The 27,631-nt window shown below is 32.3% G+C and overlaps 1 protein-coding gene and 4 long non-coding RNA genes across 11 annotated transcripts; 1 reads left to right on the top strand and 4 right to left on the bottom strand.

The window, feature by feature from the left end:
* Positions 1 to 836: 836 nt before the first annotated feature.
* Positions 837 to 3,052, bottom strand: LOC105644585 (uncharacterized). Of its 5 annotated transcripts, XR_016320004.1 has the most exons (6): positions 2,853 to 3,048; positions 2,283 to 2,548; positions 2,114 to 2,190; positions 1,821 to 1,929; positions 1,305 to 1,364; positions 837 to 1,035 (listed from the first exon to the last, which is right to left on the bottom strand). It is a non-coding gene; the product is annotated as an uncharacterized LOC105644585 (long non-coding RNA). The 5 variants fall into 5 exon arrangements; XR_016320006.1 differs by lacking the exon at positions 1,305 to 1,364 and having other exon boundaries at positions 2,150 to 2,190; positions 2,853 to 3,052; XR_016320002.1 differs by lacking the exon at positions 1,305 to 1,364 and having other exon boundaries at positions 2,853 to 3,045.
* A 3,979-nt stretch (positions 3,053 to 7,031) lies between these two features.
* Positions 7,032 to 8,004, bottom strand: LOC149497323 (uncharacterized). The gene is made up of 3 exons (XR_016320008.1): positions 7,971 to 8,004; positions 7,407 to 7,672; positions 7,032 to 7,314 (listed from the first exon to the last, which is right to left on the bottom strand). It is a non-coding gene; the product is annotated as an uncharacterized LOC149497323 (long non-coding RNA).
* Positions 8,005 to 9,720: 1,716 nt separating this feature from the next.
* LOC105644582 (uncharacterized) lies at positions 9,721 to 16,356 on the bottom strand. 3 transcript variants are annotated; one of them, XR_016319996.1, is made up of 13 exons: positions 15,572 to 16,356; positions 15,403 to 15,479; positions 15,116 to 15,218; positions 14,841 to 14,938; positions 14,519 to 14,729; positions 14,295 to 14,431; positions 12,119 to 12,195; positions 11,832 to 11,934; positions 11,555 to 11,652; positions 11,303 to 11,433; positions 11,102 to 11,210; positions 10,433 to 10,550; positions 9,721 to 10,347 (listed from the first exon to the last, which is right to left on the bottom strand). XR_016319996.1 is itself a non-coding variant. In XM_089718986.1 (12 exons), the coding sequence occupies exons 6-12, from the start codon at positions 14,299 to 14,301 to the stop codon at positions 10,542 to 10,544; spliced, it is 534 nt and encodes a 177-aa protein (XP_089575112.1). In that variant the 5' UTR covers positions 14,302 to 14,431; positions 14,519 to 14,729; positions 14,841 to 14,938; positions 15,116 to 15,218; positions 15,403 to 15,479; positions 15,572 to 16,356; the 3' UTR covers positions 9,721 to 10,541. The 3 variants fall into 3 exon arrangements, 2 of the variants coding, with proteins under 2 accessions (XP_089575112.1, XP_089575111.1); XM_089718986.1 differs by having other exon boundaries at positions 9,721 to 10,550; XM_089718985.1 differs by lacking the exons at positions 9,721 to 10,347; positions 10,433 to 10,550; positions 11,102 to 11,210; ... (4 more) ...; positions 14,841 to 14,938; positions 15,116 to 15,218 and adding an exon at positions 13,454 to 13,841 and having other exon boundaries at positions 14,519 to 14,719; positions 15,572 to 16,352.
* Positions 16,357 to 16,679: 323 nt separating this feature from the next.
* On the bottom strand, positions 16,680 to 17,434 carry LOC149497322 (uncharacterized). The gene is made up of 2 exons (XR_016320009.1): positions 17,278 to 17,434; positions 16,680 to 16,970 (listed from the first exon to the last, which is right to left on the bottom strand). It is a non-coding gene; the product is annotated as an uncharacterized LOC149497322 (long non-coding RNA).
* A 6,460-nt stretch (positions 17,435 to 23,894) lies between these two features.
* On the top strand, positions 23,895 to 24,898 carry LOC149497321 (uncharacterized). The gene is made up of 4 exons (XR_016320007.1): positions 23,895 to 24,012; positions 24,380 to 24,468; positions 24,623 to 24,704; positions 24,801 to 24,898. It is a non-coding gene; the product is annotated as an uncharacterized LOC149497321 (long non-coding RNA).
* Positions 24,899 to 27,631: the final 2,733 nt, after the last annotated feature.

The following is a 27,631-nucleotide window of genomic DNA, read 5'->3' as shown; positions in this document are numbered from 1 at the left end:
TTGTTTATTTCTTTTCTTGTATAAACTTGTACCTTAGCTATATTAAAACGTTTTAAAGCAGCAGAATAGAACAATCAATACAATTCCTCCAAATTATGTCTCAAATAATATTGCTTAACACCTGCATAGTAATCGCAAAGCTTAAAACCAACAAATGAAAAAAAAAGGGAAAAAGAAAAAGGAAGGTCCTCACCAATTTCAAGCGATTAATCAAATTTTGAAGAGATAGGTCCTTTTTTTTTCCTTGAATTGACCAATTTCAGGCGTTTTTTCCTTTTTCAGAAGGGAGAGAGATTGAGACGAAGGTGAAGAGATCAAGAGAGAGGTAGTTAGTACTTAATATGAAGAAGAGGCGTGGTCGTGGAGAGATAGTGAGCTGTGGGCTTTACCATATAAATGGACCCTGGAAGTTGGAATACGTACGGTCTTTAAGATTAGGGATTTTTGTTTCTTTGTTTTCTTCAAATGATTATAAAAATAATTGAATAAATGAAATTAAAGGACTAACACTAAAATTAAATAAAAATTTTACTTCTTTTCCATTTTATGGTAACTACGCAAAATAGTACATTTTCAGTCGACATATAACTAGAGAGCTACATTATTTCAAAAAAGAATTACATAAGTAAATTATCGTGCTCTTTTATAATATGACATCTTATGATTTCAATTATATTATTGAATCTCTCTTGTAGTTTGCTAATTAAACGGTAGATCTCTTCACGTGAATTATATATTACTTTAGCGAACAAAGAGGCCCATAAAATTAAAATAATCCAACCAAAAATTGGGACAACGATAAATAAAAGTGCAACTATGGCCAATCCAAGAGCAAATAAGCCAACTTTGCTAATAATTGAATTGAAGGAGTTCCAAGCTTGAAAGATAATTCCAAACCCATATGTGAATAGAGCAAGAAGAAAGATTGTTAATATAAAGTGTGTGTCTGTATCAACCAAAGACTTGATTTGAATGAGGCCAATTAAACTTGCTATGGTCAAGGTGAAAACATTATGCACTGCCTTCACATTTCCCCTGAAAAGAAAAATGAAATAAATAAACTATTAGAAGGCTTTAGCACGTTTCAATTTAACTGTAATTGATAAGGATAAAGAAAGTTGCATAAATTTTATAGACTGAGCAATAATTGCAAAATGGATAAAAAGTTTGGAAGAGTTTTGAATAAGCTTTCATGAATTGTAATAAAGATTGATAGCTTGAAATGATAAGAGAAGTGAATCAAATACTGAAACACTTGAAGATACAATAAAAAGTTTGACAACCCAATGTTTAATGATACTAACCTTTCGATTGGCATTTTCTTTTAAATTCTTCGTGCTTGCTATTTTTAGTTGCAAGAGCTCCTTTAATAGACAAACATGAAAATATCAAGTTCTACCCCACTTCTTTTTGTTTCTCACATTCATTTTATCCTTGACCCTTTTTGCATCTCACAATGTCGTTTCATATAAGTCGACTTTCCAGTCATAATTATATTGTCGACTTTATTCGACACATAATAATACGAAATTTTTTCATAGCAGGTTGTGATGGGCTGTTGATTCTTGGAATCAATTTTCCAAGCCCAACCTCATTACCTTATTGTTGGAATTTAGAGATACTAATAAGTGTGTAGAAGTGTTGACACCTGTTTCTATAACTTATCAAAGACAAAATTCATAAGGCTCAGCATGTCTCTCTTGTTGGAAGAGAGATTCAATTTTGCACATAGTTAGGGACATAAAATCATTTATCTCACTGAAAAGGCTATAAAACCGGACAATAGATAGCATTTCAGAGACAAGGTGGTGTAAGAATACCTTCTAGTTCTAGTTCATCAACATAATGCGCCCAAATATTTTCCCCATAAATACGCTACCACAGCATCATAGCTTGACCAGGTCTGAATCCATGAGATTGAACCCATTTCTGGCATAGTGGATTCCCACAATTATTACTTGGAAAACTTGAACATAAAAGTATACATAAATTCTCATGTTTGGAATATTAGAATTCATTTTGAATTTCTAGCCTAGCTAGCTTGTACCACAGTTTAAAATTATATACTTTTTTGAATTTAGCATAGGAAGAAAAAGAGAGTAGAAAAACACACTTCAAGCTCAGTGTAATTCATTCCCTTAAGAAGCACCTTTGAACCCTTGGTTAGAATAGCATTCATGTCTCTAATTCCTACACAAATAAACAGCCACAAAACAAATAAATAAATAAAATGGAAGCTCGAAAAACAACATATGTTACTAGGAAACGATTTATCTGCTTACCCATATCAACAGGAAGTAGTAACGATGAACAAGCTGCGGTCGAAACGGAACGACGCGCGGAAGAGAAAAGAGAAGTGAGGTGGAGATGGAGATTGGGCGGCGTCGGTGATGAAGAGAGTTGTTTTAGAGAGGAAAGAGAGAGATGAGATCGATTAGGGTAAGGAATTGAGAGCGAAGCAGATGAGGAGGCCATGGAAGGGTGATTTACAAGAACCACTGATCGCACGCGCCTCATCCACATACAACCCATCTCCGGTCTCCGATTTCTTGTAGCCCGAAAGTAGTACATGTTCATTTGATGAAAATATATATTAACATCATCACAGCCGACAAGAACTTAAGATTTAAGTATAGCGGAAATTTTCAATTTTTTATGATAATTTCAGAAAAACAAAAGAAAAATTCATCAGATTTAATTAATTTAACTAAATTCAGGATTCAATCATTATTGCAAAAAAGTGAATTGATCATTCAGAATTTGAAATAATCCGTAGCACCTGTATAGTAATCGCAGAGCTTAAAACCAACAAATGAAAAAATAAAGGGAAAAAGAAAAAGGAAGGTTCTCACCAATTTCAAGCGATTAATCAAAATTTGAAGAGATAGGTTCTTTCTTGAATAGACCAATTTCAGGCGTTTTTTCCTTTTTGCAGAAGGGAAAAAGAAATTGAGACGAAGAAGAAGAGATCAAGCGAGAGACTTAGTAGGAAGGAGAGGCGTGGTCGGGTCGGGTCGTGGAGAGATAGTAAGATTAGGGTTTTTTTTTTTTTTTTTGTTTTTTTCAAATGATTATGAAAATAATTGAATAAATGAAATTAAAGGACTAACACTGAAATTAAATAAAAATTCTATTTCTTTTCCACTTTATGGTAACTACACAAAATAGCATAATTTCAACTGATATATAGCTAGAGAGCTACATTATTTAAAAAAGAATTACACAGGTAAATTATCGTTCTCTTTTATAATATAACGTCTTATGATTTTAACTTCTATAATATAACGTTTTATACTTTCAATTTTCTCATTGAATTTCTCTCGTAGTGTACTGATTAAATAATAGATCTCTTCCCTTGAATTATATATTACTCCAGCGAACAAGGAGGCCCATAAAATTAAAATGATCCAACCAAAAATTGGGAGAACCATAAATACAAGTGCGACTACGGCCAATCCAACAGCAAATAAGCCAACTTTGCTATTAATTGAATTGAATGAATTCCAAGCTTGAAATATAGTTCCAAACCCGTATGTGAATAGAGCAACGAGAAAGATTGGTAATATAAAGTGTCTGTCTGTATCATCCAAATGCTTGATTTGAACGAGGCCAATTAAACTTGATATAGTCAAGGTGAAAACATTATGCACTGCGTTTAAATTTTCCCTGAAAAGAAAAATGAAATAAAAAAACTATTAGAAGGCTTTAGCACATTTCAATTTAACTATATATATTTGTAATTGATAAGGATAAACAAAGTTGCATAAATTTTATAGACTTAGCAATAATTGCAAAACGGGTAAAAATTTTGGAAGAGTTTTGAATAATCTTTCATGAATTGAATAAAGATTGATAGCTTGAAACGATAGAGAAGTTAAACAAAGTGTGCTCTGTCTAGTCATGATCAAATACAGAAAAACTTGAAGATAAAATAAAAAGTTTGCAACCCAATCCCAATATTTAATGATACTTACATTTTCTTCTTCGTGCTTGTTGTTAGAGAATGCAAGAATGGTAGAGAACGCAAGAATATGAAGATAGGAGAGGAGCTTGTTACTAGGAGCAGGTCGCAGAGGAGATGGCAAGAATATGAAGATAGGAGGAGCAGGTCGCAGAGGAGATGGTCGCAGAGGAGATGGCAAGAATATGAAGATAGGAGAGGAGCTTGTTACTAGGTCGCAGAGGAGATGGTCGCAGAGGAGATGGCAAGAATATGAAGATAGGAGGAGCAGGTCGCAGAGGAGATGGTCGCAGAGGAGATGGCAAGAATATGAAGATAGGAGAGGAGCTTGTTACTAGGTCGCAGAGGAGATGGTCGCAGAGGAGATGGCAAGAATATGAAGATAGGAGAGGAGCTTGTTACTAGGAGCAGGTCGCAGAGGAGATGGTCGCAGAGGAGATGGCAAGAATATGAAGATAGGAGGAGCAGGTCGCAGAGGAGATGGTCGCAGAGGAGATGGCAAGAATATGAAGATAGGAGAGGAGCTTGTTACTAGGTCGCAGAGGAGATGGTCGCAGAGGAGATGGCAAGAATATGAAGATAGGAGAGGAGCTTGTTACTAGGAGCAGGTCGCAGAGGAGATGGCAAGAATATGAAGATAGGAGAGGAGCTTGTTACTAGGAGTAAGTCAGAGGAGATGGTATTATATAATATTCTAGTCTAGTCAATATACCTAGACATTGACATTGACAGGGTGGAATTGGAGGGTTGGAGAGGGTTGGAGGGTTGGCAATTCCATTGCACAGTTCAGGGTGGTGTATTTTAGAAGATAATATTATATAATATTCTAGTCTAGTCAATTTTTCCAGGCCCAACCTCATTGAATTTTTCCATTTTGGTCTGATGGGCCGTTGATTCTTCGATTCAATTTTTCCAAGCCCAACCTCATTACCTTGTGTCAGAATTTACAGATACTAATAGGTAATAAAAAAAGATTTCAATACTTTTACACAGGCAATATGGGACAATATTATTCTTTGGAAAAAAAAAAAAAAAAGCTATTATTGCTGTTGATGGACAATATTATGTCTTCCCACCAGCAAGACATCTCCAGTTCCGATTCGATCCGGTTCCGATTCTCACCGGTTCCAATTACGATTCGGGACCGGTTCGAACCGACGGTTCCGATTTCCGAAACCGTAATATGGCCACCCCTAAATATGGGACAATATTATTCTTTGGAAAAAAAAAAAAAAGCTATTATTGCTGTCTTCCGATTGCCTTTCCAATCCTATTCCTACTGTTGTTTCTCTCACATCTGCCTTAATTATTCAATAAATAAATTTTCATTATTACTTTTTTCAGTTCATTAATATTGGCAATTGGTAAAAAGGGATGGATTATGATATCATATTAAAAAAAATAAAAGCTGAATATGCAAACTTAGGTATCAAAAGCTAAAAGTACTAATAATTAATTATAAGAAAGTGATGTAAGGATAAACAAAATTAAATTTTTTTTTTTTTAGCAAAATGTTTTTAACATCCTCAAATATAAATTCACCTCTAATATGATTTGTTTTTACATTTTATTTTTACTTCTTGCACCTACATATTTTATATTGTATATTGTGGCCTCCTGCTTTTATTATTGTATTAAACCTACTCTTTTTTTACTCTATATATATTGCATTATTTTATTTTATTTTATTTTGTTGTTGCATTGCTTTTGATTCTTTTTCTTTTTATAAAGAACATGATGTTATCTCGCATTATGGATTAAATAAAACAATACTTCTTTCGTTGGATTTATGCATATTAATTTGGGATATACATGCAAAAAATTTTGGTTCAAGGTATAAATTCATCCCTGTACTTTTTTTACGAGAAATCTCGTGACATTCTCAACTTTTATTTTTTCTTATTAAATATTTCAACTTATAAAATTGCACTTATTAAATACTTTAATTGCATTTATTAAATACTTTAATTGACTTATTAAACACTTCAATTTATAAAATTAAATCGATTAAAATACTTATTGAATAGTTCAAATGTAAAATTTATTGTTTTAAAAATTATATTAACTACATATTAAATTAATATTTTGCATATAAAACTAAAAAAATTTAAAATTTATTATTACAATAACGAGATGAGAGATCATATAAAAATAAAAATTAGAATGCCACAAAATTGATTTTAAAATTTACAAAATATCATGAATTTTTTTTTATAAATTTTAAAAGTTAAATTATATATTGCGCCGAAAGAAAATCTACACGCAACTAACGTAACGCAACAGACTTTTCTCCCTCAAAATTTTAAATTATTTATTTCGAATTTTTTTATTGCTCAACTCACTTGCTGCTCTCTTTCCTTCTGTGCCTTCGGCCCGGATTGACAAGAATGATACGAATACGTACTTCAAAAGTGATTCAGACAATTTACCCATATACATAAATTCAACGTTTAGCTTTATTACTTAAATTTTACAGTGCTTTTAATTTTTTATTTAATTCATCCAACATTTTAATTTATAAAATTATTTTATTAAATATTTCAATTTACAAAATAGATCAATTAAACACCTATGAAATAATTAAAATTTATGAAAATTATTATTCTAAAAATTTTAAACATTATTGTTGTTACTGTGAAAAAATATTTAATATTACCAAAATTTATAAATTCAAATATACGATAAATCATCATAAAATTAAGGATAGCAAGAGTTAAAATTGCAAAATTAGAGAGTAAATTTATATATTCAACGCTTTTTTAAGATTTTAAATAATGTTTCCTTGGCATTTTTCAATTTTAAAAATTATTACGGTATTATATAAATATTTTTTGTTAAGAGCTAAAATAATTTAAGAAGAAATAAAGTAAGAAAATGGTAAGCTGAAATATTTTATATTTTATGGCTTTCAAAGAAGAAATAATGTAAGAAAATGCTAAACTGAATCGGGCCAAAAACATAATCAAACAAAATCAACTTTTAAAAAAAAGAAAAAAGAAAATAATAAAAGATATGAAAAGGAAGAAAAGGATGGAGTTGTAGTTAAACAAAATATTAAGGTCTGGATCCATGAGCTTGAACCCGTTTCTGGCATAGTGGATTCCCACAATTATTACTTGGAAAACTTGAACATAAAATTATACATAAATTCTCATGTTTGGAATATTAGAATTCATTTTGAATTTCTAGTCTAGCTAGCTTAGCTTGTACCACAGTTTAAAATTATATACTTTTTTGAGTTTAGCATAGGAAGAAAAAGAGAGTAGAAAAACATACTTCAAGCTCAGTGTAATTCATTCCCTTAAGAAGCCCCTTTGAACCCTTGGTTAGAATAGCATTCATGTCTCTACTTCCTACACAAATAAACAACCACAAAACAAATAAATAAATAAAATGGGGGCTCGAAAAATAACATATGTTACTAGGAAACGATTTATCTGCTTACCCATATCAACAGGAAGTAGTGACGATGAACAAGCGGCGGTCGAAACGGAACGACGCGCGGAAGAGAAAAGAGAAGTGGGGTGGAGATGGAGATTGGGCGGTGGCGGTGATGAAGAGAGTTGTTTTAGAGAGGAAAGAGAGAGATGAGATCGATTTGGGTAAGGAATTGAGAGCCAAGCAGATGAGGAGTCCATGGAAGGGTGATTTACAAGAACCACTGACCGCACGCGCCTCATCCACATACAACCCATCTCCATTCTCCGATTTCTCCTAGCCCGAAAGTATTACATGTTCATTTGATGAAAATATATATTAACATCATCACAGCCGACAAGAACTCAAGATTTAAGTAAAGCGGAAATTTTCAATATTTTATGATAATTTCAGAAAAACAAAAGAAAAATTCATCAGATTTAATTAATTGAACTAAATTCAGGATTCAATCATTACTGCAAAAAAGTGAATCGATCATTCAGAATTTGAAATAATCCGTATTATAGTAATTGCAGAGCTTAAAACCAACAAATGAAAAAATAAAGGGAAAAAGAAAACGGAAGGTTCTCACCAATTTCAAGCGATTAATCAAAATTTGAAAAGATCAAGAGAGAGGTAGTTAGTACTTAGTAGGAAGGAGAGGCGTGGTCGGTTCGGGTCGGGCCGGGTCGAGAGAGTAACACTGAAATTAATTGAATAAATGAAATTAAAGGACTAACACTGAAATTAAATAAAAATTCTATTTCTTTTCCATTTTATGCTAACTACACAAAATAGCAATTTTCAATCGATATATAACTAGAGAGCTACATTATTTCGAAAAAGAATTACACAGGTAAATTATCGTGCTCTTCTATAATATAACGTCTTATGATTTCAACTTCTATAATATAACGTCTTATAATTTCAATTCTCTTATTGAATTTCTCTCGTAGTTTACTGATTAAACAATAGATTTCTTTCCTTGAATTATATATTACTTTAACGAACAAGGAGGCCCATAAGATTAAAATAATCCAACCAAAAATTGGGACAAGGAGAAAGGCAAGTGCAACTATGGCCGATCCAACAGCAAATAGGCCAACTTTGCTAACAATTGAATTGAAGGAGCTCCAAGCTTGAAAGATAGTTCCAAAGCCATATGTGAATAGACCAACAAGAAAGATTGTGAATATAAAGTGTTTGTCTGTATCAACTAAAGGCTTGATTTGAATGAGACCAATTAAACTTGCTACGGTGAAGGCGAAAACCTTGTGTACTGCATTTAAATTTTCCCTGAAAAGAAAAATGAAATAAAAAAACTATTAGAAGGCTTTAGCACATTTCTATTTAACTATATATATTTGTAATTGATACGGATAAACAAAGTTGCATAAATTTTATAGATTTAGTAATAATTGCAAAATGGATAAAAATTTTGGAAGAGTTTTGAATAATTTTTCATGAATTTTAATAAAGATTGATAGCTTGAAATGAGGAGAGAAGTGAATCAAATACTGAAAAACTTGAAGATAAAATAAAAAGTTTGCAACCCAATATTTAATGATACTTACCTTTCGCTTGGCATTCTTTTAAATTCTTCGCGCTTGTTAGAGAACGGAAGAGTAGGAAGATAGGAGAGTATGAGACTAGCTGCAATGACTAGAGAGCGAGTAGTGGCATATTATATTGACTTTCATTCACTGTTCCTCTCGTTTGAGTAACAATCGCTAGAGAGCGAGTAGTGGCATATTATATTGACTTTCTTTCACTCGACTAACATTTTTGAGTAACAATCGCTCGACTAACATTTGTCATTATTGACATTTGTTACTCTCGTTTGCGTAACAATCGCTAGAGAGCGAGTAGTGGCATATTATATTGAGTAACAATCGCTAGAGAGCGAGTACCATTTGTCATTATTGACATTTGTTCCTCTCGTTTGAGTAACAATCACTAGAGAGCGAGTAGTGGCATATTATATTGACTTTCATTCACTGTTCCTCTCGTTTGAGTAACAATCGCTCGACTAACATTTGTCATTATTGACATTTGTTCCTCTCGTTTGAGTAACAATCGCTCGACTAACATTTGTCATTGTTGACATTTGTCATTAACTGTTGATTTTTATTATAATTTAAAAAAATCAATCACTTTTTTAATTTTAGTATAAAAACTTTAAATGGTTTATATTTTAAAATAAGGAAAACAGTTAAATCAATGAAAATAGACTATATATCCAATGAAATTTCCTGCAATATAAAAACTGATAAATTTGGAATCACTGCTGTTACCCGAATACTAGCCAGCTTGAACATTTAAAAAAAAAAAAAAACAAAACAAAAGAAAAGAAAACCCGTATATATATTTTATTATGTGACTCTACAACATGATTTTGAAAATTTGCAGCAGCACAACAACAGCAGCCAAGCCTTAGCCACAAACTAGTTGGGAATTTGCACAAATACACAATCTTTTGTTTCCTTATGGCTCTATGCTAGATATAGATAATACTAAACTGAATTCAAAATGTCCTTTAGTATCCTAAAGGGTTAAAATCAATCTTAAATGACAAGAAGAAAACGCCAATTCATTTTGTTTGGAATGCAAAAATCCATTTAAGATATTGTGAGAGAAAATAAATGTTTGTTTACTAATGCAGCCTAAATTTCATAGAGGTTGGAACATCCATTGCAAAGACCCAGCAAATGCAAGCAGATAAATTCATACGAACCAGCAAATAGCAATACAAGGATATCAGCATCCAAAATAAAAAATTGCCACGTGTGAAAATTGTGGCATGAGAGGTTACTCACCAGTACTTAATCAAGCCATCCCAGCCGCAAGTTGCCACTTTGCTTTGCTCCAATGGATGCCACTCGCACCCAATGCACACACCCTCATGACACTTGTCCTGAAAACTTTACAACTCTTCCAGTCCCAAAACCAGCACTTACCCTCACCGTCTCCTGACATAACAAAACGTCCATCTGGTGAGAAATTTACTTGGCAAGCATAACCTGCCACAATATGCTCAGCAAACCGCTGGTGCACCTCTCCTAACTATTGCAATTTAGTTTCCTCTGAGAAACCTCAGGAGCATTTGCTGGTGCACCATAATATCTGCAGCTTTTATGACATTTTCAATGTTCTCAAGTGGTTCTCACATTCCCTGCAAATACATATTTCAAAGCGAATTATTAGAAATTATTGGGCCAACTAAAAATCTATTTTCTCTCACTTAAACCAAGATCTTTGAAAAATAGGGATTAATACTGCATGGATGTAATAACTCTCCTTCAAATATCTAATAGAGCTAGACTAGAGACACTTCACCAAAAAAAAAAATCCATTACAATAGCTGCAGCAAAACGAATACAGAAACATACAAGGGTTAGAAGGGTGTAAATGCCCATAGGTAGTGGATATGCAATCCAGGAATAGTATTGTTGAATGGTTGGACAAGTATTCCGATCAATGAATAAGGAAACACATGGACTTAATTCCACAAATTATGTGTTTTTCTATGTGAACAGGGAATGCATAACGACCACAAAACGAATGAAATCTTCACTTTCTATTTATGTTGTCGATAGATAGTGAAAATAACATTGAATTATTAGATGCCTTATTACTGGACTGAGCAAAGTCACTAACTGAGCCAAATCTGAACTGATTGGAAAAACTTCTGTTAATAGAAAATTTTCTAGATCACAGACTTACCACAAATACAACATTTGTGATGGAACCAACTTCGCTCGTCACAAGACGTTGTGCAAATACAACCTGGTCTACAATCTCTGCAGTAGTCAGATGTCTCTTCAAACCCATCCTAAAAATTGGATTATGCATCAAGAAGATGTACCTTGTAGAAAGTAACAATAGCAATAATACAGATACAAATGAGAAAGATATAAAGCTTACCTGCCAGTGCAGCAGAACTGACAATTCATGGCACAGCCCACTTGACTTGAAACACAAACTGTCGTCCTACCTCTATCACAAGGTATGACGACTGTTTCAATTACCAGTTCATCATCCAACCTAAATAAAATCTGCAAGCTCCTGTGAGTTTCAAAACCAATGAGAAGATAATGCAACTGCTAAAAGCAATATATTGGACCAGAATAAAGTGACTTCGAGACCAAAAATACAACAGATAATGGTTTTGGCTACCTTCTTAGTTCCATCAGATGCAGAACGAATATTTTCCAAATATATTGCCTTATATTCTGCGTGTTCACTCAACATTTTCCTAAAATCCTTATTCAAACCTGAATAAGGTTATCAAAGACAAATTCATAAGGCTCAGCATGTCTCTCTTGTTGGAAGAGAGATTCAATTTTGCACATAGATAGGGACATCAAAGGGAGATAAAATCATTTAGCTCACTGAAAAGGCTATAAAACCAGACAATAGATAGCATTTCAGAGACAAGGTGGTGTAAGAATACCTTCTAGTTCATCAACATAATGCGCCCAAATATTTTCCCCATGAAGACGCTTCCACAGCATCATAGCTTGACCAGGTCTGAATCCATGAGCGTGGACCCATTTCTGGCATAGTGGATTCCCACAATTATTACTTGGAAAACTTGAACATAAAACTATACATAAATTCTCATGGTTGGAATATTAGAATTCATTTTGAATTTCTAGTCTAGCTAGCTTGTACCACAGTTTAAAATTAAATACTTTTTTGAGTTTAGCATAGGAAGAAAAAGAGAGTAGAAAAACATACTTCAAGCTCAGTGTAATTCATTCCCTTAAGAAGCACCTTTGAACCCTTGGTTAGAATAGCATTCATGTCTCTACTTCCTACACAAATAAACAGCCACAAAACAAATAAATAAACAAAATGGGAGCTCCAAAAACAACATATGTTACTAGGAAACGATTTATCTGCTTACCCATATCAACAGGAAGGTAGTGACGATGAACAAGCGGCGGTAGAAACGGAACGACGCGCGGAAGGGAAACGAGAAGTGGGGTGGAGATGGAGATTGGGCGGTGGCGGTGATGAAGAGAGTTCTTTTAGAGAGGAAAGAGAAAGATGAGATCGATTAGGGTAAGGAATTGAGAGCGAAGCAGATGAGGAGGCCATGGAAGGGTGATTTACAAGAACCACTGACCGCACGCGCCCCATCCACATACAACCCATCTCCATTCTCCGATTTCTCGTAGCCCGAAAGTATAACACGTTCATTTGATGAAAATATATCCAAGCTCTCTTACATAATACTTATATGAAAATAACTTATATCCGAAAATATCTTATTTCAAAATACATGCGAGCTGTAAGAAGTAATAAAGATTTTTTTTATTTATTCTTTATATATAATCAATAATTATTATTTTAATTTAATAATTTTTTAGAAAATTAATATTAAATTAAAGATAATATAGTCAATTTATTTAATAATTTATTATAATTTAAACACATTTAATAATTTTCTTAAGAAATCTGAAATTTATGACAAGTATTATTGACCAGAGATCATATGAAATGGCTAAACTAGCAAGGTTCAATTGGTTTTTTAGGTATTGTTATTGGTTCGGTTTGAACCATAATCAAATTGTACTGTGCATGAACTGAAATCGAATTCAAAATTTTGAACTAGAACTGGAGTTCACCGACTGGTTCAATCCATGTCAATACGTTAAAAAATAAAACTGAATTGGTATCGTTGGTCCAAAATTTTAAATCATAACTTGAGGTTCAAAGACTGGTTCCTATCCATGTCAATGTTAAAAAATAAACCTGAATCGGAATGGAATTGACGATTCCAGTCCGGTTAAACATAAATTTATAATCATCTACTCATAAATAAAATTTTCATGATAAATAACGCAAAAATGCAGAATCCGGATAAGGGGATCGTGACTCTACAACATGATTTTGAAAATTTGCAGCAGCACAACAACAGCAGCCAAGCCTTAGCCACAAACTAGTTGGGAATTTGCACAAATACACAAAATCTTTTGTTTCCATATGGCTCTATGCTAGATATAGATAATAATAAACTGAGTTCAAAATGTCCTTTAGTATCCTAAAGGGTTAAAATCAAATCTTAAATGACAAGAAGAAAACGCCAATTCATTTTGTTTGGAATGCAAAAATCCATTTAAGATATTGTGAGAGAAAATAAATGTTTGTTTACTAATGCAGCCTGAATTCCATAGAGATTGGAACATCCATTGCAATGCAAGCAGACTAATTCATATGAACCAGCAAATAGCAATACAAGGATATCAGCATCCAAAATAAAAAATTGCCACGTGTGAAAATTGTGGCATGAGAGGTTACTCAGCAGTACTTAATCAAGCCATCCCAGCCGCAAGTTGCCACTTTGCTTTGCTCCAATGGATGCCACTCGCACCCAATGCACACACCCTCATGACACTTGTCCTGAAAACCTTACAACTCTTCCAGTCCCAAAACCAGCATTTACCCTCACCGTCTCCTGACATAACAAGCCGTCCATCTGGTGAGAAATTTACTTGGCAAGCATAACCTGCCACAATATGCCCAGCAAACCACTGGTGCACCTCTCCTAACTATTGCAATTTAGTTTCCTCTGAGAAACCTCAGGAGCATTTGCATAAATTGAGGGTGTTAATGATACAGGTTAAAAATATAATATTATATGATGGGTTAAAAGCACATCAAACAAATCATTCTTGCCCAAACTAACACGAAACAAGTCAGCAACTGGTAGTCTGGTACCACAAGTAAACATGCTAGCGTAATAGACAAAGCAACTGCATACATCTATCTTTCTGACTTGCAATATCATGCAGTCAACGTTTACAACGTCAATCATGCAGTTACCCTAACAGTAGCACAAGATATTTCATATGGCCAAACATATTATCAAATATCAAATAAAACTGAGAAAGGAAAATGTTTATCTAACCTGTCATTTACTCCTGCAAGCATCACATACTCGAACAAAACTTCGCAATTCTTTATGGATTGGAGTTCCTTCCGAAGGGTGTCAAGAAGCAAGCCTAAATTGTATTTCCGGTTAATTGGCACGATCCAGTTTCTTACCTGCATGGTTTATTAGTTAAAGAGAAAGTCAACAACCTGGATGTGTTTCCCAAGTGAATAAACATACAGATATAAATGAAAATGCACCTCATCAGCTGTCGCATTCAGACTAACAGCTAAAGCACAATTGGATTCATGAAGGAAACGTTTCAACTGGGGGACAAGCCCGCTTGTAGAAACAGTGACCTTGCGAGGACTAAAATGAAGATCCTGCTCATGCACCATAATATCTGCAGCTTTTATGACGACTGTTTCAATTACCAGTCCATCATCCAACCTAAATAAAATCTGCAAGCTCCTGTGAGTTTCAAAACCAATGAGAAGATAATGCAACTGCTAAAAGCAATATATCAAACCAGAATAAAGTGACTTCGAGACCAAAAATACAACAGATAATGGTTTTAGCTACCTTCTTAGTTCCATCAGATGCAGTACCAACATCTTCCAAAGATATTGCCTCAAATTCTGCGTGTTCACTCAACATTTTCCTAAAATCCTTATTCAAACCTGAATAAGGTTATCAAACAAATTCATAAGGCTCAGCATGTCTCTCTTGTTGGAAGAGAGATTCAATTTTGCTCATAGATAGGGACATCAAAGGGAGATAAAATCATTTAGCTCACTGAAAAGGCTATAAAACCGGACAACAGATAGCATTTCAGAGACAAGGTGGTGTAAGAATACCTTCTAGCTCATCAACATAATGCGCCCAAATATTTTCCCCATAAAGACGCTACCACAGCATCATAGATTGACCAGGTCTGGATCCATGCTATTGAACCCAGTTCTGGCATAGTGGATTCCCACAATTATTACTTGGAAAACTTGAACATAAAATTATACATAAATTCTCATGTTTGGAATATCAGAATTCATTTTGAATTTCTAGCCTAGCTAGCTTGTACCACAGTTTAAAATTATATACTTTTTTGAGTTTAACATAGGAAGAAAAAGAGAGTAGAAAAACATACTTCAAGCTCAGTGTAATTCATTCCCTTAAGAAGCACCTTTGAACCCTTGGTTAGAATAGCATTCATGTCTCTAATTCCTACACAAATAAACAGCCACAAAACAAATAAATAAATAAAATGGGAGCTCCAAAAACAACATATGTTACTAGGAAACGATTTATCTGCTTACCCATATCAACAGGAAGTAGTGAAGATGAACAAGCGGCGGTCGAAACGGAACGACGCGCGGAAGAGAAAAGAGAAGTGGGGTGGAGATGGAGATTGGGCGGTGGCGGTGATGAAGAGAGTTGTTTTAGAGAGGAAAGAGAGAGATGAGATCGATTAGGGTAAGGAATTGAGAGCGAAGCAGATGAAGAGGCCATGGAAGGGTGATTTACAAGAACCACTGACCGCACGCGCCTCATCCACATACAACCCATCTCCATTCTCCGATTTCTTGTAGCCCGAAAGTATTACATGTTCATTTGATGAAAATATATATTAACATCATCACAGCCGACAACAACTCAAGATTTAAGTAAAGCGGAAATTTTCAATTTTTTATGATAATTTCAGAAAAACAAAAGAAAAATTCATCAGATTTAATTAATTTAACAAAATTCAGGATTCAATCATTATTGCAAAACAGTGAACTGATCATTCAGAATTTGAAATAATCCGTAGCACCTGTATAGTAATAGCAGAGCTTAAAACCAACAAATGAAAAAATAAGGGGAAAAAGAAAAAGGAATGTTCTCACCAATTTCAAGCGATTAATCAAAATTTGAAGAGATACGTTCCTTTTTTTTTTCTTGAATTGACCAATTTCAGGCGTTTTTCCTTTTTCAGAAGGGGGAGAGATTGAGACGAAGAAGAGGAGATCAATAGAGAGGCAGTTAGTGCTTAAGATGAAGGAGAGGCTCGGTCGGGTCGTGGAGAGACAGTGAGATGTGGGCTTTACCAAATAAATGGACTCTGGAAGTTGGGAATACATACGGTCTTTAAGATTAGGGTTTTTTTTTTTTTTTCAAATGATTATAAAAATAATTGAATAAATGAAATTAAAGGATTAACACTGAAATTAAATAATATTTTTATTTCAATGGTAACTATACAAAATAGCACATTTACAATCGATATATGCAGCTAAAGAGTTACATTATTTCAAAAAAGAAATACATAAGTTAATTATCGTGCTCTTCTATAATATAACGTCTTATGATTTTAATTATCTTGTTGAATCTCTCTCGTAGTTTGCTAATTAAACCGTGGATCTCTTTAAGTGAATCATATATTACTTTAGCAAACAAGGAGGCCCATAAGATTAAAATAATCCAAAAGTTGTAACAACCATAAAGACAAGCGCAGCTACGGCTAATCCAAGGGCAAATAAGCCAACTTTGCTAGTAATTGAATTGAAGGAGTTCCGAGCTTGAAAGATAGTTCCAAACCCATATGTGAGTAAAGCAACAAGAAAGATTGGTAATATAACGCGTGTGTCTTTATGAACCATAGTCTTGATTTGAATGAGGCCAATTAAACTTGCTATGATTAAGGTGAAAACATTGTGTACTGCATTTAAATTTTCCCTGAAAAGAAAAATGAAATAAAAAAAACTATTAGAAGACTTTAGCACATTTCAATTTAACTATATATATTTGTAATTGATAAGGATAAACAAAGTTGCATAAATTTTATAGACTTAGCAATAATTGGAAAATGGATAAAAAGTTTGGAAGAGTTTTGAATAATCTTTCATGAATTGTAACAAAAATTGATAGCTTGAAATTATAGAGAAGTGAGACAACTGTGCTCTGTCTAGCCATGAATCAAATACTGAAAAACTCGAAGATACAACAAAAAGTTTGACAACCCAATATTCAATGATATACTAACCTTTCGTTTGCCATTTTCTTTTAAATTCTTTGTGCTTGTTAGAGAACGCAAGAATAGGAAGATAGAAGCTGCAATGACTAGAGAGCAACTCTGCTATTTTTCCCAAGAATAGGAAGATAGGAGAGAAGCTGCTTTTTATTTTTTCCCAAGAATAGCAAGAATAGGAAGATAGGAGAGAAGCATATGCTTGTGAGAGAAGCTGTTTTTTTATATGTCATATAATCGCTTTTTATTGTCGGTTGTTGTAGGTCAATTCATATAAAATATTCTTTTCTTTTCCTCATACTGCTTACTCATATTTCCTCCTTCACTGATATTTGCTTTTTTCCTCAATTCTGCTTACTCTGCTTAAGCATATTTCAATTTTCTATTCATATTTCTCAATTCTGCTTACTCTGCTTACTCTACTTACTCATATTTCCTCCTTTACGGATATTTGCTTTTTTCCTCAACTTTTTTCCTCAACTCTACTTACTTTACTGATATTTGCTTTTTGCCTCAATTCTGCTTACTCTGCTTAAGCATATTTCAATTTTCTTTTCATAACTGATATTTGCTTTTTATGATTCCACATAGGCAGGAACCTTTTTATGATTCCACATAGGCAGGACCTTTTTATGATTCCACATACATGCCACATAGGCAGGACCTTTTGACATCTAAGAGGTGCCACATAGGCAGGACCTTTTTACATCTAAGAGGTGTACATTGTGGTTCTATTGCCCTGTTTTTGGTTCCATTACCCTGAATTCGTCTGACGTGTGGTGGTGTTTTTGTTTTTTTGGTACATTGTGGTTCCATACTTCCATTACCCTGAATTTCGTCTCACGTGTGGTGGTGTTTTAGTTTTTTTTGTACATTGTGGCCCCCCATTGCCCTGTTTGTTTTTTTGCGTCGTTGTCGGGTGATAGCTTTTCTAGATAATATTATATAATATTCTAGTCTAGTTAACATTGTCGGGTGATTTGCTTCTTCCATTCAATTTTTCCAGGCCCAACCTCATTCAATTTTTCCATTTTGGTCTGATGGGTCGTTGATCCTTCGATTCAATTTTTCCAAGCCCAACCTCATTACCTTGTTGTCAGAATTTACAGATACTAATAGGTAATAAAAAAAGATTTCAAGACTTTTACACATGCAACATGGGTAGGGGTGGCCACAGTTCCGGAATCGAATCGAAAAGGTCCGGTTTCAGTTTCGATTTGGAACCGTCCGGTTCCGGTTCCGGTCTGGTGATAAAACCGACTGGTTCCGATCGGTTTTTCGGCGAATCGCATAATTTTAAATTTTAAATTTTGAAGACCGGTTTAAAAAAAATATATTGGAACATAAAAAATTAAAAAATACACCTAAAAAATTAAAAAAAACTTCAATTAAATTTATTTTTTTAAAGATTTGAACATAATTATTTTTTTAAAAAAAATTTTTCAACTGAATTTATTTTTTGTTTAAAAAAGTTTGAATATAATTTTTTTTAAAAAAAAAGGACGGCTTGAAATTAATTTTTTTTTAAAAAAAAAAAATTAAGTTGTCTACATATCCTCTTGGGGTTTAGAGGAATCAAAGCCCACATAGTTCTTACTTACCTTATACCAATTTCACCCCTTTTACCTTAATCGCTATTTGCACCACCGGTTGATGTTTCCGTTGAGGACCTATCGTATAAATCATATAAATCTTCATTTTATTTTGGATTTTCTTTGGCTCTTAGTTCAACCTTTCTCCAATCATCCACGCATGATTGTGCTTCTAATGAATCAGGTGTCATACGAGATCGTGTTTCATCAAGTATGTTTCCTCCTTGACTAAAAGCTTGTTCAACCGCAACAGTGGAGAACCGAGCTGCTAAAACTTGTTTTGCAATTAAAGAAAGAATTGGAAAAGTATTTGCGTGACGACTCCACTAATCTAAAATTGGAAAATCAGTATCTGCATAACCATCACCAAACTCAAAACAAGTGGTTAGATAATTATCAAATTCAGAAAAAAGAACTGGATTCCCTTGTTCTTTTTTGTCTTTGTAGTAAAACTTGTTGAGCAACACCAACACCACTTACCATTTGTGTTGGAAATTGTTGAATATTAGATTGAGAAGAAGTTGAAGTAGATGAACTAGAAACTTGAACAAATTCATTATATAATTGCATAATATTTTGTTTAATTTCATGCATTACTACATTTATATTAACATTATCTTCTACATCAAGATTTAATACTTCATAATAAATAGTCAAATAATCACATAAAACATCAAGTTTACATCTAGGATCAAATACAATAGCAACAAGATAAAGGGGTGGTATATTTTTAAAATAAGATAACCATTTTTTTTCATTGAAAAAAATACAATTTTTTAATAAATCATCATTTTCAAATTCTTGGAGTGCACTAACAATATTAATACATATAGATAAAAATAAATGAGATGTGGGATAATAAACCCCACTAAATTTATAAGTAGCATTATTAAAAATTTTTAAAATATCTAAAATTTTTGCACAAATATCCCAATTTTGTGGATATAAATTAATATCCTCAATATTATTAGTAACAAAAAAGCATAATAATTCTTTATAAGAAAAAGACTCGTTTAGTAATTCATATGTTGAATTCTAACGAGTTGGGACATCCCTTGAAAAACGTTTTGGTCTTTTATTATTTTCTTTACAAAATTTAGCCCAACTTTTCATCACTTGGAGATGTCCCCATAAATATGAAATAGCTTTTTTAATTGGAGAAATAAAATATTCAAGAATTTTTAAACCATCCTGTACACATAAATTTAAAACATGGCATGCACATCTTATATGAAAAAATTTTCCACCAATACTTGGTTCACAAATATTTTTAAGTTCAATAATTGATTTAGTATTTGCAGAAGCATTATCAAATGAAATTGAAAAAATTTTTTTGTCAACTTATATTCCTCTAAAATTGAACATTATTCTATAAATATTATTTGCAGTATGTTTATCATCAAAAACATGAAAAACAATAATTCTTTTTTAAATTTTCCAATCATCATCAATCTAATGACATGTAATACCCATATAAGAATGCATTTGCCAATGATCACTCCAAATATCACAACAAATTGAAACACGAATTTTCATTTGAGAAAATAAAAGCTATAACTCTTTTTTTCCTTTATTATATAAAGAAATAATAGTTCGTTTTACAGTATTTCTTGGTACTCTTTTAGCAGAAGGATTTAAAGCTTTTTGACAATAATTATTAAAACCTATTTTTTCACCAAAACTAAAAGATAAATGTTCCATAAAAATCATTTTTGCTAATTCTTCTTTTTGTATTTTTTCAGAATATTGAAATAAAGAAAGGTTAGAAGGTGCGTACCCGGAAATTTGTGTTTGAGACCGATCAACTCCTATTTTTGTTGGATGTTTTATCTCCAAATGCTTCCAAAATGATCCATAGCCACCCGCTTGTTTAAATTTATAAGATTTTACACAATAATTGCAAATTACATCATAAATTTTCTCACCTTTGAATTTTTTCGTGAAATGAATGGCGAATATGTCGGAACTTTGTCTTGCTCTTCCAACAATTTGTGCTCGTTGCTCTTGCTCTTGCTCTTCCTCTTCTTGTAATTGCTCATTAAATTTGGATTCTTGAGTTGGAATTTCCAAATTTTCATTTGGATATCCCTCAAAATTAAATTGGTTGGGAGTGAAATCATAGATGTCGTTTGTAGGGATAGATGAATATTGTGTTTCTCCAATCTTTCCCTTGCCCTTACCCGAATTTGAGTTTTCTCCACTTGTCATTATATGATAATAAGATATAATTTGGAAACTTGAATAAAAAAAATTAGAGAGAATAAGAACTTAATACGAGAGATTGTAAAGTAGAGAAGAATAATATAGAGTAGAGTGTAGTATATTGTAGAGAGAGTAAGTAGAGTGTAGTATATTGTAGAGAGAGTTGAGATTTTTTTGTAATCAATTTGTAAATGAAATGAGGTATTTACAATAAATTCAAAAAATCATTTTTCCAAAAATACCCTTGAAACTAGCCGTTATGTAGCCGTTTATGGCTGTTGGGAGGGGTAATTAAGAGATTTCACAATAAAATTTAAAAAAAAAAAAAAAAAACTGGTCTGACAATTTATAACAGCTAGAACCGCCGGTTCGAATCGGTTTGAACCGGCGGTTCTAACCGGCCGGGGAATCGACGGTTCCAATCCGGTTCCGACTGGTTATCTGGAACCGCCGGTTTCGGTTCCAGAAATCTAGAATCGGAACCGAACCGAAAATCTCCAGTTCCGGTTCGATCCGGTTCCGGTTCTCACCGGTTCCAATTAAGGTTCGGGACCGGTTCGAACCGACGGTTCCGGTTTCCGAAACCGTAATATGGCCACCCCTAAATATGGGACAATATTATTCTTTGGAAAAAAAAAAAAAAGCTATTATTGCTGTCTTCCGATTGCCTTTCCAATCCTATTCCTACTGTTGTTTCTCTCACATCTGCCTTAATTATTCAATAAATAAATTTTCATTATTACTTTTTTCAGTTCATTAATATTGGCAATTGGTAAAAAGGGATGGATTATGATATCATATTAAAAAAAATAAAAGCTGAATATGCAAACTTAGGTATCAAAAGCTAAAAGTACTAATAATTAATTATAAGAAAGTGATGTAAGGATAAACAAAATTAAATATTTTTTTTAGCAAACTGTTTTTAACATCCTCAAATATAAATTCACCTCTAATATGATTTGTTTTTACATTTTATTTTTACGTATTGCACCTACATATTTTAAATTATATATTGTGGCCCCCAGTTTTTATTATTTTAAATTATATATTTCATTCTCATTAACCCTTTTTCTGTCAAAATTTTAAAATTATTTATTGCCTGGTCAATTGGTCAATTTTATGTGTAACAGTTAAAATTATAAAATTCATCTATTTATGTAGTCACTTTTCTCAAGATTTTAAATAATATTTACTTTGTCATTTTTCAATTCTAAAAATTGTTACAGTTTAATATAAAATTTTTGTTAAGAGTTGATTGCTAAATATACAACATGCAGGTTTCCTTTCCTTTTTTTTTATTAAATATATTTTTATTTTATGGCTTTCAATGAAGAAATAATGTCAAAAAATGCTAAATTTATAAAATTAAATCGATTAAAATACTTATTAAATAGTTCAAATGTAAAATTTATTGTTTTAAAAATTATATTAACTACATATTAAATTAATATTTTGTATATAAAAATATTAAATTAATATTTTGCATATAAAAATAAAAAAATTTAAAATTTATTATTACCGTAACGAGATGTAAGATCAATTTAAATTTAAAATATTAAATTTATTGTTTTCGAATTTTTTTATTGCTCAACTCACTTGCTGCTCTCTTTCCTTCTGTGCCTTCGGCCTGGATTGACAAGAATGTTATGAATACGTACTTCAAAAGCGATTCAGGCAATTTACCCATATACATAAATTCAACGTTTAGCTTTATTACTTAAATTTTACAGTGCTTTTAATTTTTATTTAATTCATCCAATATTTTAATTTATAAAATTATTTTATTAAATGTCTCAATTTACAAAATAAATCAATTAAACACCTATGAAATAATTAAAATTTATGAAAATTATTATTCAAAAAATTTTAAACACTATTATTGTTACTGTGAAAAAGTATTTAATATTATCAAAATTTATAAATTCAAATATACGATAAATCATAAAAAAATTTAAGATAGCAAGGATTAAAATTGAAAAATTAGAGAATAAATTTATATATTCAACGCTTTTTCAAGATTTTAAATAATATTTTCTTCGCATTTTTCAATTTTAAAAATTATTACGGTATCATATAAATATTTTTTGTTAAGAGCTAAAATAATGTAAGAAGAAATAAAGTAAGAAAATGCTAAGCTGAAATATTTTTATATTTTATGGCTTTCAAAGAAGAAATAATGTAAGAAAATGCTAAACTGAATACGGCCAAAAAAATAATCAAACAAAATCAACTTAAAAAAAAAAAAAGTAAAAAGAAAATAAATAAAAGATATGAAAAGGAAGAAAAGGATGGTGTTGTAGTTAAACAAAAAATTAAGGGCTAATGGGAAAATCACTGTTGTGGCGACACTGATTTCCCCACGTGGGTTATATCCCTATTACTTTGCTCCACGTGTGATTGTTTATATCGCAGGTTGTGATAGACAAGAACTTCTGTTTCCATAATTTGTGGAAAATGTCGCGAATACGTATTTCAAACCCGAAGCATATTCAATTTGCCCATATTTTACCCTATTAAGCGTCTTTCATATCTCTGGGGTTTATTTAGGTTCAATACCTAAATGTATCCTTTATTTTTATTACTTTATTACTTTAATAGTTCAATACCTATTAAATAATTAATAATTATAAAAATTATTATTTCAAAATTTATGCTAAATTACATATCAAATTAATATTTTGTAGATAAGATTCAAAAACTTTAAAAACTATTATTATTAGTGTGAAAATACGTGTAATAGTTAAAATTGCAAAATTCAGTTTTTTCTCCTTTTTTGATTTGTGCTCTTAGACAGACTTGCTCCACCTTCCAAATGTACTTCCCCCATGGTTGATTTTTCATTATAGGATTCAATTTTTTTTTTCATTAAGCAACTACATCCAGTTTACTTTTTGTTTCTTTGTAGGATGCTGGAATAGGAACAAGTATTGACTCTTTTTATGAGTATCTCTTAAAGGTATGTGATAACGGTTTCACTGTGTAGGAAGATATTTCCTGGGTTAACATAGTAGCTCAAAATATTTTTCAGAAGTAAATACATAATCATGCTGATACACATAATTCAAATAAGCTTTTATGAAAACTGGTTTGATTGTCTGCATGAGTCCTGCTCTTCCATTCTGCCGTGTCTCATTCCATCAATGGCTAGAGCACATAAATACATAAATACTTGCAGAAGATCAGATCATATAGGATGGTTTTGAACAATCATTTACAGCTAAAATAGTGGTAGGATATTCACGATAAACAAATGGGAGAATCTTAGATGATGAATAGTAATTTAATTTTGAGAAGCTTTTATTGAAAATTTCTTATATTTTCAGGCTTATTTGTTATTTGGTGATGAGGAGTATTTGTTCATTTTCCAAGAAGCTTATGCTGCTGCTATGCACTATCTTTTTAACGATCCTTGGTAAAAGCTTGTGGCTATCTTGCCCCTCTGCATAAATATGTGTTTTGTGCAAATGTTTGTAGCTCTATAGAATGGTCTAATTCACAATATATACTTTATTCCATGGTATTTAAATCCTTCAAATTTGAACATTTAACTTTACATGTCTTTTTAGGTATGTAGAGGTAAATATGGATTCTGCTGCTATCGTCTGGCCATTATTTAATAGTCTGCAGGCATTTTGGCCAGGCCTTCAGGTTTTTGCTTTTTCTATATTCTGGCATGTGAACCATAATAGTCGACTGTTATATTTATGTTGATTGGAATTGCATTTATTTCTAAGGTTTTAGCAGGAGACATTGATCCTGCCATTCGAACACATGCTGCCTTCTTTAGCGTCTGGAAAAGATACGGTTTCACTCCAGAAGGTTTTAATCTTGCTACTCTAAGTGTTCAGGTACCCCAATCATTATTGGAAGCACATGAAAGATTTAATAAGTATTCCCAATTTGAATCACATTTTATAAGATACTATGGTATCTTAGTTATATAGTATGAGTTAGCAAGTTACTTTCAAAAAAAGAATAGACATCTTATTTTGATTTATAGAATGGGCAGAAGAGGTATCCACTCCGTCCAGAGTTAATAGAAAGCACATATTGGCTTTACAAAGCTACCAGAGATCCCAGGTCAACATATGCTCTAATTTCATACTTCCTGATGTAGCCAAGCAAATGCAGTTTTGGGAACCTTTTTTTTATTAATTTCTTTTCTTGTATCACAACTATTTAGGAACTTTATTTGGAGTTTTCTACATAGGTATATAAGATCCAGTAAAGACCATATCATTAAAATGATAAAATTATGAACGGGTGTAAGGTCGATGCACAAAGGATGTTAGGCCCAAGTGAAAAATTACAAGGACAACTAAATAGTTGGTGCATAAAGCACTTCATTTTTGATAGTGAAGAACTATGATGTTTCTTTTGGATCAACAATACCATTAGCATATCCATCTTGCTGGATTCTGACTGTTAACTTCTGCTACATTTACCTCTCCTCTGGGAGAGAAATGTCAATTTCAAGGAGATAATTTGGGGCCCTAGAAATATTTAAGGTGGGAAGTTGAGAAACTTTTCTCTTCGCATGAGCTGCTTTTGAAAATAATTAACTATACAAACATTTTCTTTCTTTGGTTCAACCTTCCTACTTTAATCAATATTGGAACTTTTGGGCTTTGCCATATAAATGGACTCTGGAAGTTGGGAATACATACGGCCTTTATGATTAGGGTTTTTTTTTTTTTTTTCAAATGATTATAAAAATAATTGAATAAATGAAATTAAAGGACTAACACTGAAATTAAATAAAAATTCTATTTCTTTTCCATTTTATGGTAACTACACAAAATAATACATTGTCAGTCGATATATAGCTAAAGAGCTACATTATTTCAAAAAAGAATTACACAGGTGAATCATCGTCATCTTCTGCAACACGACGTCTTATGATTTCAATTATCTTGTTGAATTTCTCTCCTAATTTGCTGATTAAACTGTAAATCTTATTCCTTGAATTATATATTACTTTAGTTAACAAGGAGGCCCATAAGATTAAAATGATCCAACCCAAAATTGGGAGAACCATAAGCACAAGTGTAACTACGGCCAATCCAAGCGCAAATAAGCCAACTTTGCTAGTAATTGAATTGAAGGAGTTCCAAGCTTGAAAGATAGTTCCGAACCCATATGTGAGTAGAGCAACAAGAAAGATTGGCAATATAATGTGTGTGTCTGTATCACCTAAAGGCTTGAGTTGAATGAGGCCAATTAAACTTGCTATGATCAAGGTGAAAACATTATGTACTGCATTTAAATTTTCCCTGAAAAGAAAAATGAAATAAAAAAACTATTAGAAGGCTTTAGCACATTTCAATTTAACTATATATATATTTGTAATTGATAAGGATAAACAAAGTTGCATAAATTTTATAGACTTAGCAATAATTGGAAAATGGATAAAAATTTTGGAAGAGTTTTGAATAATCTTTCATGAATTGAATAAAGATTGATGGCTTGAAATGATAGAGAAGTTAAACAAGTGTCCAGCCATGAACACTGAAAAACTTGAAGATACAATAAAAAGTTTGCAACCCAATATTTAATGATACTTACATTTTCTTTTAAATTCAGAGGAGCTTGTTAGAGGAAGATAGCAATATTAAAAAGTTTGCAACCCAATAGGAAGATAGAAGAGGAACTGTTGCTAGGATTTTTTTTTTTTGAAGGTAAAATGAGAAATATTTATTACGAAAGCAAGAAATCAAGTAGAATAGGAGGTGGTACAGAATTCCAAACCCCCAAGCCTGCTTCGGAATGTGTTCCAACTGTCAACATATGTGCAGCAACATTCGCAGACCTATAAACAAAATTACATTGTGCGACTGGTATCTCAGACAAAAGAGATCTACAGTCCTGAATTATCCTGAATTACATTGTGTTCCAACTGTTGCTAGGATATAAATACTAGGAGCTTCTTTGCACCCATTTGCATTTGTGCAAACGCTTATTTGCACTACCACTTTTGCTCACTCGCTTATTAGGGTAAGGAATTGAGAGCGAAGCAGGGAAGAGGCCATGGAAGGGTGATTTACAAGAACCACTGACCGCACGCGCCTCATCCACATACAACCCATCTCCATTCTCCGATTTCTCGTAACCCGAAAGTATTACATGTTCATTTGATGAAAATATATATTAACATCGTCACAGCGACAAGAACTCAAGATTTAAGTAAAGCGGAAATTGTCAATTTTTTATGATAATTTCAGAAAAATAAAAGAAAAATTCATCAGATTTAATTAATTTAACTAAATTCAGGATTCAATCATTATTGCAAAAAAGTGAACTGATCATTCAGAATTTGAAATAATTCGTGGCACCTGTATAGTAATAGCAGAGCTTAAAACCAACAAATGAAAAAATAAAGGGAAAAAGAAAAAGGAATGTTCTCACCAATTTCAAGCGATTAATCAAAATTTGAAGAGATAGGTTCCTTTTTTTTTTTTCTTGAATTGACCAATTTCAGGCGTTTTTTCCTTTTTCAGAAGGGAGAGAAATTGAGACGAAGAAGAAGAGATCAATAGAGAGGTAGTTAGTACTTAATATGAAGGAGAGGCGTGGTC

Source organism: Jatropha curcas, chromosome 3, assembly GCF_041381405.1.
Source record: "Jatropha curcas cultivar XTBG-Jc1 chromosome 3, XTBG_Jcur_1.0, whole genome shotgun sequence".
Classification (NCBI taxonomy): Eukaryota; Viridiplantae; Streptophyta; class Magnoliopsida; order Malpighiales; family Euphorbiaceae; genus Jatropha; species Jatropha curcas.
The sequence above is the reverse complement of the archived record's forward strand: the minus strand, read 5'-3'. Positions and strand labels throughout refer to the sequence as shown.

Coding starts and splice junctions, on each gene's coding strand:
- LOC105644582 (XM_089718985.1), bottom strand. CDS start 15,827: ATGGAGATGGGTTGTATGTGGATGAGGCGCGTGCGGTCAGTGGTTCTT. Junction 15,480..15,571: donor ACTACTTCCTGTTGATATGG/GTAAGCAGATAA, acceptor TTATTTGTGTAG/GAATTAGAGACATGAATGCT. Junction 14,720..15,402: donor TGAATTACACTGAGCTTGAA/GTATGTTTTTCT, acceptor AGGAGCTTGCAG/ATTTTATTTAGGTTGGATGA.